This window comes from Cornus florida, unplaced genomic scaffold, assembly GCF_030987335.1.
Source record: "Cornus florida cultivar Cherokee Brave unplaced genomic scaffold, ASM3098733v1 CherokeeBrave_3.0.0_Hap2_Chr08, whole genome shotgun sequence".
NCBI classification, from domain to species: Eukaryota; Viridiplantae; Streptophyta; class Magnoliopsida; order Cornales; family Cornaceae; genus Cornus; species Cornus florida.
The window spans coordinates 30,851,608-30,867,788 of NW_026775578.1; the positions used below are offsets into that span (position 1 = coordinate 30,851,608).

The window sequence follows — 16,181 nt, forward strand, 5'->3', positions numbered from 1 at the left end:
ATACACAATCTTTTCCCTATAATCCAGCCCTTCTTGTCCCCCTTTCATCCAAATTTTTTACTTTCTTACCAAATAGAGTATTAGTATAAATCAAGTTTGTTTTCTATTTTTTTTGCTTTTCTTAATTACTATTAATATTTGTAAATAATAGTAATTAAGTCAATCTCCGAACGTCATAACACATGTACTATTTAAGTTAAAGGTATTATTTGAGAATGAAATTTTAAGAACTTACCTTCTGAATAACTGTCAACGAGCTACTAGGAGAGAAATAAAATAATAAACTTATCCATCCCTTATTGCTATGGAATGATTTTATACTTTTTAAAAGGTGACAAAAAATCTTATTGGACTCCATTGGAGTTGCGTGATTTTGTGAAAACTCTATAGTGGTCAAAGTCACTATCATTTTGATGTATTTGGCCACACAGTGCATCAGATGACCTTGAGTATCTGACATCAATTGATTTTTAGCAAAATAATCATTTTTCCTTTTAAAAATTGTCCTACTATATTTAGTGCAAATTTAACTTTACCTTTTTTTCTCTTACTTGATTCTTCATAATTATTAATATATTTTTAAATAGAGAAAACAATAAACTTGATTATTGATTTTTGTTATGGAGTGAAGTGATAATCAATGATTGAAGTAAACAAGTAAGAAATTCTATGCTACATTTAAAAGGTGACAAAAATCCTTGTTGGACTTTATATATTGTAAGAAATAATAAACTTTTGTTTTTCACGTACATACATCCCATAACATAAGCACCATTCAAATTAGAAATGTGATTCAAAAATGAAATCTAAAAAACTTACCTCCTAAATCTAGACCTGATCCGATAAGCATTTTAGTCAATCCAATCCGATTCGATAATTCGACGAATATTTTGTAAGTTAATCCGAATCCGATTTGTTAATAAATGAATATTTGATTTGATAATCCGATCCGATTCAATAAAAATGTAGGTATTTTATATTAAAAAAATTATATATATATATATATATATAAAATTAATGTCAAAAGAGAATAAAAACACAATGATTATAAGAAAAAGATATAAAACAAAAGATAAGTAAAACATGAAAGGAAAATAAAAATAGATATATTTATTCTAATATGAAAGGAAAAGAAAAAAAAAATTATTTACTCTTTGTTAATGAATAAAGACTATGATACTATTAGTATATATATTAAGAGTTTTATTAGCATGTAAATGAGAACACCACACTATTGTATATATAACATTATGATTTTTTTATTTTTTTATTTTTTTTTTGAATTTTTGGATTACCTCTAATACAATTCTAATAGGAGTATTGCTATATATATATATATATATATATATATATATATATAATTATTAATAAATAATTATATATATAATTTTAATTGGATCGAAGGAGCATAATCCATATCCGATATGTTAAGCTAACGGATTATCTCGAGTTATCGGATTTTTTGTTCAATTCATATTTGACTAATCAGATCGGATTCGGTTCAAATCCGAATTAAAGTTCACTCTATTTTCAGGTCTACCTGTTATACCCCCAGAAACAAATAAAATAATAAACTTGACTATCCATTATTATTATGGAATGATTTTATACTTTTTTAAAGGTGACAAAAATTCTTATTTGGAGAAACATCCAGATCATTTTAATGTATTAGAGTGAGGGTCTTGGGGGACACAAAGTGCATCCTTGTTGGATTCTATATATTGGAATTACTCGAGTTTACAGAAAACCATGTCCAGATCATCTCATCCATTAGGGTGAGAGGGCCTTGTGGGTCACACAGTGCATCAGATGACCTTGAATATCTGTCATTAATTATTTATTTTATCAAAATAAATTATATAATTTATGTGAAATTGTCCTACCATATTTAGTGTTATTTTAAAAACACAGAAGAGAAATGTGCCGTTTGTTAATTAATTTCTGTAATCCAAAAATGGCTTTACTACTGAAAAGACAAAAAGACCTCTCAACATAGAAGGACCATTCTGTAACTTTAGTGTGTTTAATTCTTTAAAATTGCTCCATTTTGGAAGAATCTCATTGGTAAGATGGCAAAATTGGAAGTCAAGTTTATGCTCTTTTGTTCATTTTATCCAAAAATGATATTTTACTATTATTACAGACCTTTCAAAATCAAATTGTAAACTACTCCATATTTCATTCAAACTGTCAATGTGTTCCAACACAAAGGAAATGTTACCCATCTATATATATACTATTATACATAATTTATTATTATAAATAAAAAACAAGAAAAAATAAAATAAAATAAACGTACGGCCACACATACGTGTACCAGTAGTATAGATAAGAATATATAAATGTATATATGAGATGATATTAATGGAAGAAAAAAAATATTCATAACAAAAAATTTAATATTCAGTTTTAAATTTTATTAAAACTATATTGTTTTTATTTTGATACTTTAAATCTCCAAGGTATTTCTTTAACTCTTTTTTTTTTTCACTATACATTAAATCTAATTCGTGGACACTAATTACTTGAATTTCATTTCATTTTGTTAATAGTTGATAGGACTACAAAACGCCCCCTTGGAATTTTCAACCTTAAATTTTATTAAAAGTTGATTATTTTCATGTTGTATACAAAACTTTTGTAACTTTTGAAATTTACGACCTTTAATAGTATTTGATGTCTCTTAAAATTTTGAACAAGAACGTAAAGGTCTATTATATAAATAGAGGTCAAAATTACAAAATCAAGCTCCAATATTGAGGGAGTAGCAAGATTAGAGGTCAACAAGAGCATTACGAGTAGAGATCACAAAAATAAGTAATATCAAGGAGCATTTTTCGTTACTTAGCTTTGGTAGTGAGGAAAATAATTCAGGTGCAACAAATCAGGAACATCAATTAGCTTGATTAAGTTATTTGCTTGTTTTGAATCCTCTATTCACTTTAATTCATGGTGATGAATTCATATTAAATTATTTTAATATTAGGCATAGTGATGATCAAAGGATTGTTAGGTTTCATTCAACAAAATAACAATTATTTGAATATAAGTATTTTGCTATATTCTTCATTTGGATTACATGTACTTTTCTTTTTCTTTTCGTGTTTTTTTTTTTTTTTTTTTTTTTTGGTCCTTTGAATTTACGCCATGTGCATTTGCACATGTTCTTTTGCTAGTAAATATAAAATCGATACTTCACCAACTTCACGTGGTAGTGTAAAAGTAAGTAATTTAAAACCAATTTATAAAATGCTTTTCAAAACAAAACTTTCCAAAAATAAATTAACAAAAATAATTCTCTTTACTTATTGAAAATAAAAAATTAAAAAAAAAAAACCTTTCAAAGAAAGTAACAATTAAAAATTTAACAAAACAATAACTATGATAAAAAAAATAAATAAATAAATAAATAAAAACACACACACACACACACACAAATAAATTAATAAAATAAGAATTTAGATCCTTCAATCATCCATTTTTGTTGATATTCAGAACTAATTTCTTATAGATTCTTATAAAAGCATTCCAATACATTTGAGAGATATGCAAACCCAAATTGTAAAATATATATATATATATATATATATATATATATATATATATATGGAAATAGTTTGTTTATGTATTATTCTAACTACAAAATAATAATAATAATAATAATAATAATAAAATAATAATGGAGAGAATCATGTATGAGATGGAATTTTAGGATAATAAGATTATGGAAAGAAAGTGCTTGAGTTAGAAGAATTTTAGGATACTCATATTATGAAAACAACTATATTTGAGTTGAAATTTTAAGATAATTACTAGGGGTGTTCAAAAAATTCGGTAAACCGAAAAACCGGACCGAATCGTATTGAATTGGACGGTTTGGGTTAGTTGTATAGCGGTTTGGTCAGGTCCTAAGTCCAAAATTATGGCACCGTAATTTTTTTGTCCGATCCTAGTTTAGGGTCATGGCTAGACCGGACTAGCCAAGACCGAACCGTTACTATGTTATATAATATATATATATATCATATCCTAAACCTAAATCAAGTAAAGTTATCACGTGCCCCCTTTCTTTCTTTTGTTCTTTAAATTTCTTAAATTTCTTTTTAAAAAAGTCAAATTTTCGTTTTCAAATATATCTCAATTTTCTTTCTTATTTTTATTTATTTATTTATTTTTTAACTTTGTCCCTTCTAAATTAAAATAAAATAAAAAGAAAATAAACTGAAACCGACAAATCAAACCGAACCAAACTGATTTTTCGCAGTTTGGTTTAGTTTGGTTTCATGAACATTATGGTTTGGTGTGGTTTCAAAAATAGTGGAACCGTTATAAATGATTTAATCCCAAAATACTTCCAATTCGATCCAAACCGGACTGTGTGCATCCCTAATAACCACATTAGATTTTTATGTGAGTTGATTTTTACGAAAATTTTATAATAATCAATTAAATCATTTTTTTAATTAGTGTATTTACAAAATGATATTTCTTATTATTTTGTTCTCTAACGGTAGTGGTGTCGGTCTCTTTTGTATCAGATGCACCTAACAATTATTAGTAATTTATTTTACTAATTTTACAAATAAATCTAAACAAATAACAGGAACAATTATTATTACTAAAAAAATCCTTTCAAAAGTCAATTGCGGCCACACTCCGTACCATTAAAAAAATTATAGTTTCGATAAAATTCAGATTAAGCATATTATTTTTATTCATTCTGGTATACATTAACTACACATAAAAGCCACATCTTGGGGCACACTGATTTTTAAATTATAATCTTATAAACAGATCAGATCTACCCAATATAATTTTGATTCATATTAAAAAAGTGATATGTTTTTTTTGACCATAATTAGTAATTCTTCTTCTAAATATAATGTGATTAAAAATAAATCAAAGAGAAAGGAATACTCACAAATTTTTTTAAAAAAAAATTTAACGTAATTTAATCACATTGTATACCCAAAAAAATAAAAATAAAATTAAAAAATCAACAATTAAGGTCGAATCTCAGCTATCATTTCTCGTCATATTGTGACTCCACGTTTAAACAACTATACTGGGACATATATCTTAATTATTCAAAGCATTTATGTTGTTGTGTCAGAGAATTTGTGGTCGATTCTCCACGTCCTCATGACATCTTATCCAGATTTAATAAAGACATGATAAATGATAAGTTGCGTTTGGACGTCTCGTTTTGATAATTTGAGTTTGACATCTGGATCATGATAATTTGAGTTTGACATCTTATCCAGATTTAATAGATATGAGAATGTGTCACCACCGAATAACATTTTGTTTGGAGAAGCAACTTCAAAGTCCATGTCGTTTACTTAAAGCTAGTAAAACTTAATTCATATACATGTTCTTATCCCCACGTGACCACGTCACAAATAGATACAATTATCTAACATCGTCACCGAATAACATTAGGGTTTCGGTCCTGTATTTTATACTACTATATATAATATATATATATATTATATTTATTTAACTATACCCTTTTTTTTTAAAAAATAATATTTCCATACTCAAAAAATACGTTATCATCGGGTGTGGGCAAAAAGTTTGTGTACAGAGGCGAAATCAGGAATTTCAACTAAGGGAGGAATTTCAACTAAGGGAAGAGGATTTCAACTCTAGTGTGGGCGCACGCTGCCTCTGCCCTGTTTTCTATAAGTAGTAATGAGGATGATACTAGAACGCTGAGTGTTGCAACAATTGCCTTTAACACAAAATAATATAAATAAATAATATAAAACTTTGATGTCTCAATAATTTTGAAAGAATTGTTGAATGCATATAAGATAATAATAAATAAATAAAGAAAGGTGTTTGTATGGATATGTACGTGCTTTCACAATGATTGATCCTCCTCTTGATATACAATATTAATAATGTTATACAAGTTTTGACTACGTAAAAGTTTAATTTTTGTAAGTTGGTATTTGCATTACTTTTTCAAAATTGGATTTGAAGGTTTGGATCATAATTGTCTAGGGTTGGAAGCAATCCAATTTTAAATACTGATATTTGGATCAAAATTAGATCTGACGACTTGGATTATTAATGTTTGAGAGGTTTGTTTCCATTATCAAAACTAAAACATTCTTTGAATATATATATATATATATATATATATATATATATATCTCTCGCAAATCAGAACCGATTTTAATAGCTTAATCTGTGATATGATCAGTGAGTTACGGATTTATTTTTTAAAATTCGTCACTGATCCATGAGTATAGCAATTGGATCCATACTTTGCCACACGAATTAGATCGAATTCGCGGATGGATGGATTATTTGCCCGCCCCTAGTATATCCTATCAACTTGTATAATAACACTGCTGTCTGTGGACTGACCACATTTATCACTTTGTAAAGTTTGTTTCACTACCAAACAAACAAATTAAACCACACACATGTACATATGCGAACTGGTTTTGTCAGGCTTTGAACCAGTTAGTGGAATGGAGAGAATGGAAACAATTCTGAACAATTTCAAAGCCCAAGCCTGCTCCACAACCCAGCTTCTTTGAGATTTGGGCCACGATCCAACCAAATCGTACATAATTTTAGGCTACCAGACCCATTGGGCATGGGCTTTGACAATTCCTTGAGCCCAAGATATTATTTGGGACAGGGATGAACTAAAATTCAGGGCTCTGATTCAAAATTCTATTGATTAGAGATGATTTTTTTAAAATTTTATATCTCATTCAAATCTTATCATATACTTAGTTTAGTTTGTGTTATATTTGTTGTTAATTGTGGGTGGATTTGAGGGAGTTAAATTATGAAGACGAAGATGGAGAAAGATCACTTAATGAAATGGCTTTATATCAATTAAGTCGGAGGTTCTCGCTATTGCAAGGTTTAGGAAGGGTAATTCAGACCCTGAAGCAAAAATTAAAATAAAATAAAATTACACAATCTTTCTTTTTAATAATAATACTACTACTAATAATAATAATAATTCTTTGTTCCTTCATTCTTCAACAATGAATTAGAATGGCCTCTCATATGATTCTTAACATTGAAATACATTTAGATAGTGAAAATCTAACATGCTCAAAGTGTCTTGAACTCAAATAGAATTTTTAAATGGGCTTTGATTATTCTACTTTACCAGAAGATAAGAGAGAGAGAGAGAAAAAAAAAAAAATTTCGCTACAATTCCAAAATTTTCCTATAAGAACTCTGGGTTCAACTTTTTTTTTTTTTTTTTCAGAAGTGGGACTCTCTAGTTCATGGACTCATGGCCTTAAAAGATATCTATGAAATGGTTTTTTTTTGGATAATGGAGGCCCAAAGGTCCACACGATTCTAATGACAGAAAGGCCCTTTAATCAAAGAGATGGCTTTACGGTAGTGATGGGCCCCCACAGATTGGGATCCTATTTCTTTTATTGTACTCTTTTGTTGAATCCAGTGGGCCAGAATGATCCAATATTATTTGATTAATGTTTTGTCTTCATTTCTTCAAAAACATTAGTGAAAATTTAAACCATTTTGGACCATCTGATCTGGAAGGAGTAAAACAACGAAGATAAAAAAAAGTTGTAGAGACACCAAAAGGATTTAACCCACAGTAACAGTCACCATATGCCCACCTGGCCCAACAGGATGGGCATACTTGTGGGCCTGTACAAATTGTACATGATTGTAGTACATCAAACCCAAGACTTTCCCTTTGAGAAGGTACATATATGTTGCTGTAACTGCTAAGTGCTAACTGCTAAAGCCAAGAATTGATTGTTAAAAAAATATGCATATAAATTATTTATATATTTGTTTTATAATATAGGAAAAAATATGTAAAATGGAGCCCTAAGTTCATCTATCCCTAATTTTCCCTATAATATATAAGTTATACAACATGTCTTTTAGGGTTTTGGGTTGTTATCTGCTCTTGTTGTTAGGGTTTTGGGTTGTTGTTGCTTTGTTTGGATCTATTGAGCTATAGTTGTGTTTTCTCATTTTTGTGTGATCTTAACTCTGTTGGGTAGTTCAACGAGTTCCACGTTAGTCAGTAAACAAGAAAATTTGGGATTTATATGGGACATGAGTTACTCTACCTAGCTAATAGGTTAATCTTTTTGGTTGAATACCCCAATCCCAACCTAACTGGCAGGAAGACGGTAAGATCGGTGACGTTCTATCCATCGGGACGATACTCGCATGAGCCAAAGGTCACTTCACCCAAAAGATTAACTTTTGGGGTTGGATACCCCGATCCCAACAACAAGCTCTAGTTTGTTAGAGGTTAATTGGTGTCAAGTCTCAAACCATGCGCTTAAAGAGCCAACAGAAAGCATCTTACCAGTTAGACTAGAAGACTTTGACACAAGGTCTAGTTAGTGATATGTTATAATATGCATCTATTTTTATCTGTCCTTTTAATTGGTCCTTTTAGATATGATGATTTCTCTTTTGTACAACAGTTTGAAAAAAAAATTAAAGGAGGAGGTTGTCTGTGGGATAATTCAATTTGGGATTTGAGATCTTAAAGAAAAAAGAGTAGAGAAAAAATTGCATGCGTGCATCACTATCATTTGATGACAACGAAGAAACGTTTGGCTTCACTTGTAAGAGAAAGGAGGGCCCCCCTATTACTGGCAAGCTAGGTTAAATTTCCAAGTTTGTAGAGATTTGAATTTCTAGATTGTGATCTTTTGTGTGTGTTTTTTCTTTTGTCATTGGCTTCACTTAGTTTTCATTACTTTATTTGTACCTAGATCAGAATGAATCTCAGTTCCTCAGTGCACGTATATTATTTGTACCTCACATATACATATAGTGAAGCTATATAACCAATAATTTATTGTCATATCATGAATGACAAGTCCACATTACATTCAAATTAGAAATGAAAATTGTTGATAAGAAAATTTAAGGAAAATCAGACATAAATAGGGCTGGGATTCTTAAATAACAAAGTGATCTATTAAAAATTTTTATTTTTTAATTTGATTGAATTAAACAAAATTATTATAAATACATCAAAAAAATATTTTTTCCTTTGAATTCAACAGAGTTTATCTTCGTACCATGAACTGTATGCAAATGGAACAAAGCTTTCGATCTCATTGTGAATTGAAACTCAGTTTCCTTCTGTCTTAAAAATTCGCTGCGAAACAATAAAAATAATTTTAGATTTTTATTTGTGGAAAGGGCAAAAAAAAAAGAAAAAAGGGAATTATAGGAAGTAATGGTACCTGCAGGCCAAGGAGATCTTAGATCAGATGCACAAAACCAAGAATATCTTGGATCCCTTTTTTTTTTGGTTAATTATCTTGGTCCCTTCTTGTAGTTAATTTGCTCCAATAGTGGCAAAAAAAATCCTTTGGAGTTTATTGAGTTTATGCCTATTAAAGCTGCCGAAATTTTATTTTATTTTATTTTTGTCATTTCAAAGGCACAAAGACCAAGACAACGGCAGTATAGAGGTACAAAGTCAAGCCAGAAAAGATATACAAATCATAAAGTAAAGTAATAAAATGAAGAACAGACTCTAGATCTTTGGAGAAAACAGAGCCTAAAATTCTGTAACAGAACCACCATTGGAGAAACACAACAAATTGGAGTGACCCGAAGGTCAGACAATCATCAATACAACAGTTTCAAAACTACAGCCACAAGGTGCTCCAACACCCGAACCCCCACACAAGATCAAATCAAGGAGAAAAGATCAAATCTAGGTGGGACAAAACCAAAACCGATCTAGATCGAAGATCTAGCCGGAGAAAAATAACAAATCCGCCCATGGGAGCCGAAAACGAATCCAACATGAGCAGATCTAGTCGAACAAAAACAAAAATGGCGTAAAAAACACTCACGGAGCGCACTTATTGATATATGCGGAGTTTATTGTAGTCCTGAGAGATAACTATCATCTCCCCACTCTCATGGAAGGGAGCAAAGAGGCATAGAGGGAAGAAGATGAAGGCCGGGTAGAGAGAGAAAGTTAGAGAGAGGTGGGAGAGATTTTTATTACTGAGTGATCATTGATCTGTAAAAAAATTGTTAATGAAGCTTGGATATCTTACCAATACTTGCCTGGATGCACCAATTTTAGTCACCTTTCTCACTTCTTATTCTTGAAGCTCTCATGATTTCTTCTAGCCGTTGAATAGAGTTAAAAGTCAAGTTTTTTTTTTTTTTAAAAATTTATTATGATTATTATTATTATTATTATTATTACAGAAATAATAAAATTATAAGCAGATAAAATAAAAGTAAAGAAAATACACACCTCATTGTTGGGTAAACAGGCAAGAATAATGTAATCTAATAGCATAGAATGAAATTTTTTAATAGAATGAACCACAAATAAAGGCTTAGAAACGGATATAGGACTAGGAGAGTGTTTAAACATAGATGCTAAATGCATAGTCGTCAATATTCGGCATAATTTGCTAATTTAAAATGGTTCTCAAGTCTCAACTATTTATTTGGATATTTTAGAATTATATAATTTTAAAAAGTATATTTTAATATTTTGAATTTAGGGGACATTTTGAACCTTAACAATAATTCTTGATACATTTCTAATTATTTTGTTTAATTCAATCAAAATGAAAAATGAACTTTTAAAATAGACAATTTTATTATTTAAGGCTCGTAACTATACTTATGTGCTACAATTATGGCATTTTTAATGTAAATTACCGGAACTTAATTTTTCTTTTTTGTTGGAAACTTATTCTAAGAGCATGGTAAATTCAGCTACCTAAATTTATCGGACAAGATACAATAATTTCAGCTAGCATTTGGATATGGTACCAGGGGCGAATCTAAGAATTGTTAATGGGGCGGCTAATATTAAACAAGGAGGAATTGGGAATTAAAAGATTAAAGAGTTGGAAAATTTTAGAGGAAATAAGGTTAGACTTTAGAAGGAGAGAAGGAGTGATCTCTCTGATTTGTGCAAGATTAGGAATTTAGGAGTTTTCTATGCTTTGACTTAGTGATTGCTTAGAGCTTGTTTGGCTTGGGCTTTTCTTTTAAAGTTGTGGCTTAGGTATTGGGTTGTTTGGATGTGTTAAAATTGGGGCCTAATACTACAACTATTTTTTTTTGGGGGGGGGGGGGGGGGGGGCTCAAGCCCACCCAAGCCCCCCTTGGATCCGCCACTGTATGGTACATTCACAGCTTGCTTGTTTCTGGGTTGATCTAAGAGTAAGATTATGCAAAAACAAAAATATGTAGTATATTAATTGCTAAGTTCAATCGGTGTTTTGAAGGAAAAAACTTTCAGTGAATGAAAACCGAACCACACACATAATTACATATATATATATATATATGCACATGTTCTAATTCAGAAAAGTGCCTAAACAACGAATATAAATAAACACACACACACACACACATATTGCATGTTATGATGTTACATATAGCTCAATTTGATGTTTTATGTTTCCTGGCATTGAGTACTAATCTAGGAATCCTAAGGAACTTTTTTGTCGAACACTTGCCTTTCATCGGAGAAACAGATCATCTCAATACAATAAATTATATCAAGAATATTGTAATATAATAACATTCATGCAACACATTTGCGTCAAAGCTAGAACACTCGTTAATATATTAAATCGATCTAGATACAAAAATATTACATGCAACACCATTAAATTGCTGTGAGTAAGAGTATGAAACCTCTGACCCCTCCCCCCCTCGCGGCAGACCACCAAATCACCTGAAAACCACTTTTTCATCCGCTTCCCTAGTACAAATTGAACCACCCTTCATCCCCATCCAAACGTAGCACTAGTCCTTCCAACCATGGCCCATCTACTAAACCTTTGACTTCACAACACACTACATGAAAACCTCCCTTGCCAACCAAAATTCCCACACCATCAAGGGCGGATCCAGGAATTGAATATGGGGTGGGCTAAAATTAAACATAAATTTAATAACACAATTTCTTAAGTAAATTTTTTTTTTTTTTTTTTTTTTTTTTTTTTTTTTTTTTCTATAACATAATATATATATATATTTGAATTCAAAGATTACAAAATATCTATCTAAGTTGTGCTTGACGAGTCTTTAAATACTTGAATTCGTCGATAATAGACTCCAAATCAATTTTCCAAACAAGGTCCCATTCAAGATTGACAGCCATGCAATCAGCAAGAAATTCATCTCCCATCGTGCTACGCATCGCTGTTTTAACACGTTTCATGCCTGAAAATGCTCTTTTTGTAGTTGCTGTAGAAACGGGAAGAGTCAACATAAGACGGATCAATCTGTCAACCAAAGGGTAGCACTCGGACTTCCTTCTTGCAACTAGTTTCCCACATAAATCAGTAAGAGAAGAAGTATTTTGAAACACTGGATCATTAGGTACATCAAGTTGATAATGTATCAACTGAAACTTCAATGATTTAATATCTTGACCAGTGAAGTCCCAAGGATAGAATTTCTCAGCAAGATTGCATATCTTGTTCACATCAAAAGATTCAAAAGAATCACTAGGATCCAAAGTCGAGCTAAGACTAAGAAGTTCCACTACTTCATTGTTGAATCTATGTTCTAACTCCATCAGTTGTAAATCTATTACAGAGTAAAAAATGTCAAAGTGATAATGGTGCTCAACTGTAATATGATCTTGTTGCTGACAATGATGACCCGTACCCTCTACATAATGAGAACTCAAATCAGGTGTATCAATGTTATGTCGATTACAAAATGACACCACATTTGCAAGAAAAGTATCCCAATCATCTTGTCTAAATTTTAGAAGGATAATTTTGGTTGTTGAGACTAATTTCAAAGCATTTAGAATGTCTTAAGATTTGTGTTGCAAGGCCTGGCAAAGTGTGTCAGTGAATCCCATAATGTTATCCATTAGGTGCAAGATAAATATAAATTCAAAGTTTCTCATTGCCTTGTAAACACCTAAGGATTGCCCACGTATCTGTTGAGTTTGCCCATCTTTTCTAAGATTTTCAACAACTGTGCAGGATGCAGTATACATATCAATCAAATCCCTTACAGAATCGTAATGTGAGCTCCAACGAGTAGTTCCAGCTCGATGCAAGGTGCCAATCTGATTAGCCCCTTTACCAGATTGGCGTTCACCTACGCTCAACATACGTGCAATCTCATCCCTTTGAAAAGATTTTAATTCAGCAAGATGTTTGGGAGAGGAAGCAACAAGATTGACAATACAAGTCAGGTGAGATAAGAATTGCCAAATATTTGGCTCATCTTTTGTTGCTGCAACTAATGCTAGTTGTAATCGATGAACAAAACAATGGACATAATAAACAAATGGGCACTCTTTAAGAAATAATGCTTGTACTCCATTCCATTCGCCGCGCATATTACTCGCACCATCGTACCCTTGGCCTCTCAAATTTTGAATTGAAAGATCGAACCGAACAAGAATATCAGATATTGCATCCTTAAGCGTCACTGCTTATGTGTTTTTAACTCCCACAATGTCAAAAAAGCGTTCAATTAGCAAACCATCATGCTTGACATATCTTAAAACAAGAGCCATTTGCTCCGTTTTAGACTCATCTTGTGCTTCATCAACAAGAATACAATATTTGCCTCCCGCAATTTCATCACAAATCATTTTTCTCACTTTGTTTGCAAGAATATGAAGAATCTCTTTTTGAATCGATGGAGCAATGTATTGGGCATTTTGTAGAGCATTGTCTAAGATAACACTTGAGAGTTCATCATTTCCTTCTGCCTTATACTTTAACGCTTCAATAAAATTTCCTCTATTTAATGAACTTGAACTTTCATCATGGCCTCTAAAACCAATTCCTTGCAATGCTAAAAAGCGAACGGTTTCAATAGTTGTCTTAAGTCGTATTCAATTCTTCAAAATATCTTTTCTTGATTGGGCATTCAATACTTTATCAATATGTTGTGCCGATTTACTTAAATTTCCATAAAGCATGGCACATTTGCTATGTGGTGAAGATTGAAGTCCCATGTGTCTCAAGAATACACATTCATCTCCATCATTAACTCTCTTTCAATGCTTAAATCCACCATCAATAAGTGCAGAATGAGTCCCCGTTTTATTTCTCTCTTCAAAGAGAAAGCAGGGAAAACAATATGCTTTATCATTTGAAGGAGAATACTCTAGCCAAGGAAATTGTTTGAACCATTCGTACTTAAATGACCGATTCTGCTTTCCAGTCCAAGAGCTAGGATATATAATTAGAAAGTTTAGGTTGATAAGGCCCCAAATTGATATAAGCTCGTCTAACCTCGTCCCTTTGATTCATCGGGTATTCATGCATTTGAATACGTAACTCGGGATCTCTTTCAATAGAAGTGGAGTGGAGTTGCTTGGGTTCAACAACTTGAGATAGGGCAGGAGGTTGCGAATCAAGATCATTGTCAATGTTAGATGCACTAGGTATATCCTTTTTCGATTGATAATTGTCCCTCATTTGGCCTCTCTTTTGATAGAATGAGAGAATAGACATATTTTTCGCTTTCTTGTTTGGCGGTTGATGTTGAGCCATTATTATTTTTAACCTAATAAAATTAAATAATGAGTTAAATTAAAAATACTTGAAAAAATATATATTAATTAAAAATGCCTAAATCAAACTAAATTGTATTTTGAATTTTTGTTCATAAAATAAATGAGTTAGCTAGCCTGGACAATCATCATTATTCATTAATAAATAACTGAAGAACCAAAATTTTCAAGAATTAAGTCAATTAACACAATGAGTAAGACATACCAGAATCCAGAACGTGAAAGAGTAGATATTGTTGATGCCACAGCAAAATTCTTTAGATCTTGATTTTTTCAATAACATGAATACTTGATCATATTCAGTGAAGTACTGAAGTAGTGAACTCTTCTCTTCCAAATCTAGGGACCAGGGTAACTGGGTAAATCAGACTAATCAGTAAATCACAAGTCAATAACAGGCAAAAACATAATTTGTTGCGGTACTACCACAACAATATTCATAAATCCAATTTGACAAAAATAATTTACTTATAAAGTTATGCAGAAATGAAAAGCCACACAAATCACAAATATATTATATTTTCTATAATTTCCCGTATCTTATTTCAAAAAAGTTAAAATGCTAACAACTAATTTTATTGTGTTCAACAACAACCTGCACAAATTAAAAACCATAAGCATTTGCGATTCAAACTACTACTTAGCAGATGGCTTTATTTCATACACATGACTATGGCTTTGCCTTCTTGTCATTAAAGATTACCATAGAAAAACTAGATCCACTGAACAAAATGTAATCAGGAGTAACAGGAAAACTCCATTCATCTGAAAGCAAAAGAGTGCATTTTCACAAAAATATATATATATAAATTTCTAAAATAAGAAGTCCTTAGAAATCATCAAAAACCTAATTTTACCAACTACCAAGTCTATCAGAATTAGAAAATTAGAAATCAATTCAGTTTTGAGTTCACTAACCTTAATGATGCACTAAAGGCTTTCGAAATCAAGGCTTCAACTCGTACTAAGGGCGGATATCGGTGGAACGCAGAGGCCAGAGGAGGACGGTGGTGGATATCGGCGGAACGCAAATTGCAATTCTTAGAATCTTAGGGCTAGGAACACATCAGTATATCACTAGTTTTTTTAACCAAAAAAACATATCACTAGATCATGGCCTGTTTGGCTTCAGCTTATTTGGATTAGGCCTTTGTTTTGGACTTGGGCTTGTTAGGGTGGGCTAATACCACTAATAATTTTTTTTTTATTTTTTATTTTTTTTTTTTTGTGTGGGCTAAATTTACCCATAGTAATATTTTTTTTTTTTTTTTTTTTTTTGGGGTGGGTTGGAGCCCAGCCCAGCCCAGCCCAGCCCTACCTTAGATCTGCCAGTGCACACCATGTATAGGCCCGCTGCCTCGCAAAACTCAACCTCACTCCCCACCTAAGCACACATCAACACTAGAATCAGAAAAAGTAACGAACTCAGATAACCTTTACCCACCGCCACGCACAGTCACTGGTGCAACAAAGGAAAGAGTAAGACAAACACTGCAGAATGATCGTATTCTTAATCCCAAGGGTCTAGAGGTCAGTGATGTGGTCTTGCTCCCTGAAGGCATTGACGTGGTAGTAATGGATGCTTCTAAGTTTGAACTTATTGAAGAAGTTGCAAGACTCAAGGCTTAGCTGTTGGAGAAAGATT

At 31.5% G+C, this 16,181-nt stretch overlaps 1 protein-coding gene across 1 annotated transcript; it reads right to left on the bottom strand.

Moving 5' to 3' along the window:
- Positions 1 to 12,811: 12,811 nt before the first annotated feature.
- LOC132269976 (uncharacterized) lies at positions 12,812 to 14,516 on the bottom strand. Its single transcript, XM_059771199.1, has 3 exons — positions 14,297 to 14,516; positions 13,495 to 13,812; positions 12,812 to 13,440 (listed from the first exon to the last, which is right to left on the bottom strand). Exons 1-3 carry the CDS (start codon positions 14,514 to 14,516, stop codon positions 12,812 to 12,814), a joined length of 1,167 nt encoding a protein of 388 aa, XP_059627182.1.
- Positions 14,517 to 16,181: the final 1,665 nt, after the last annotated feature.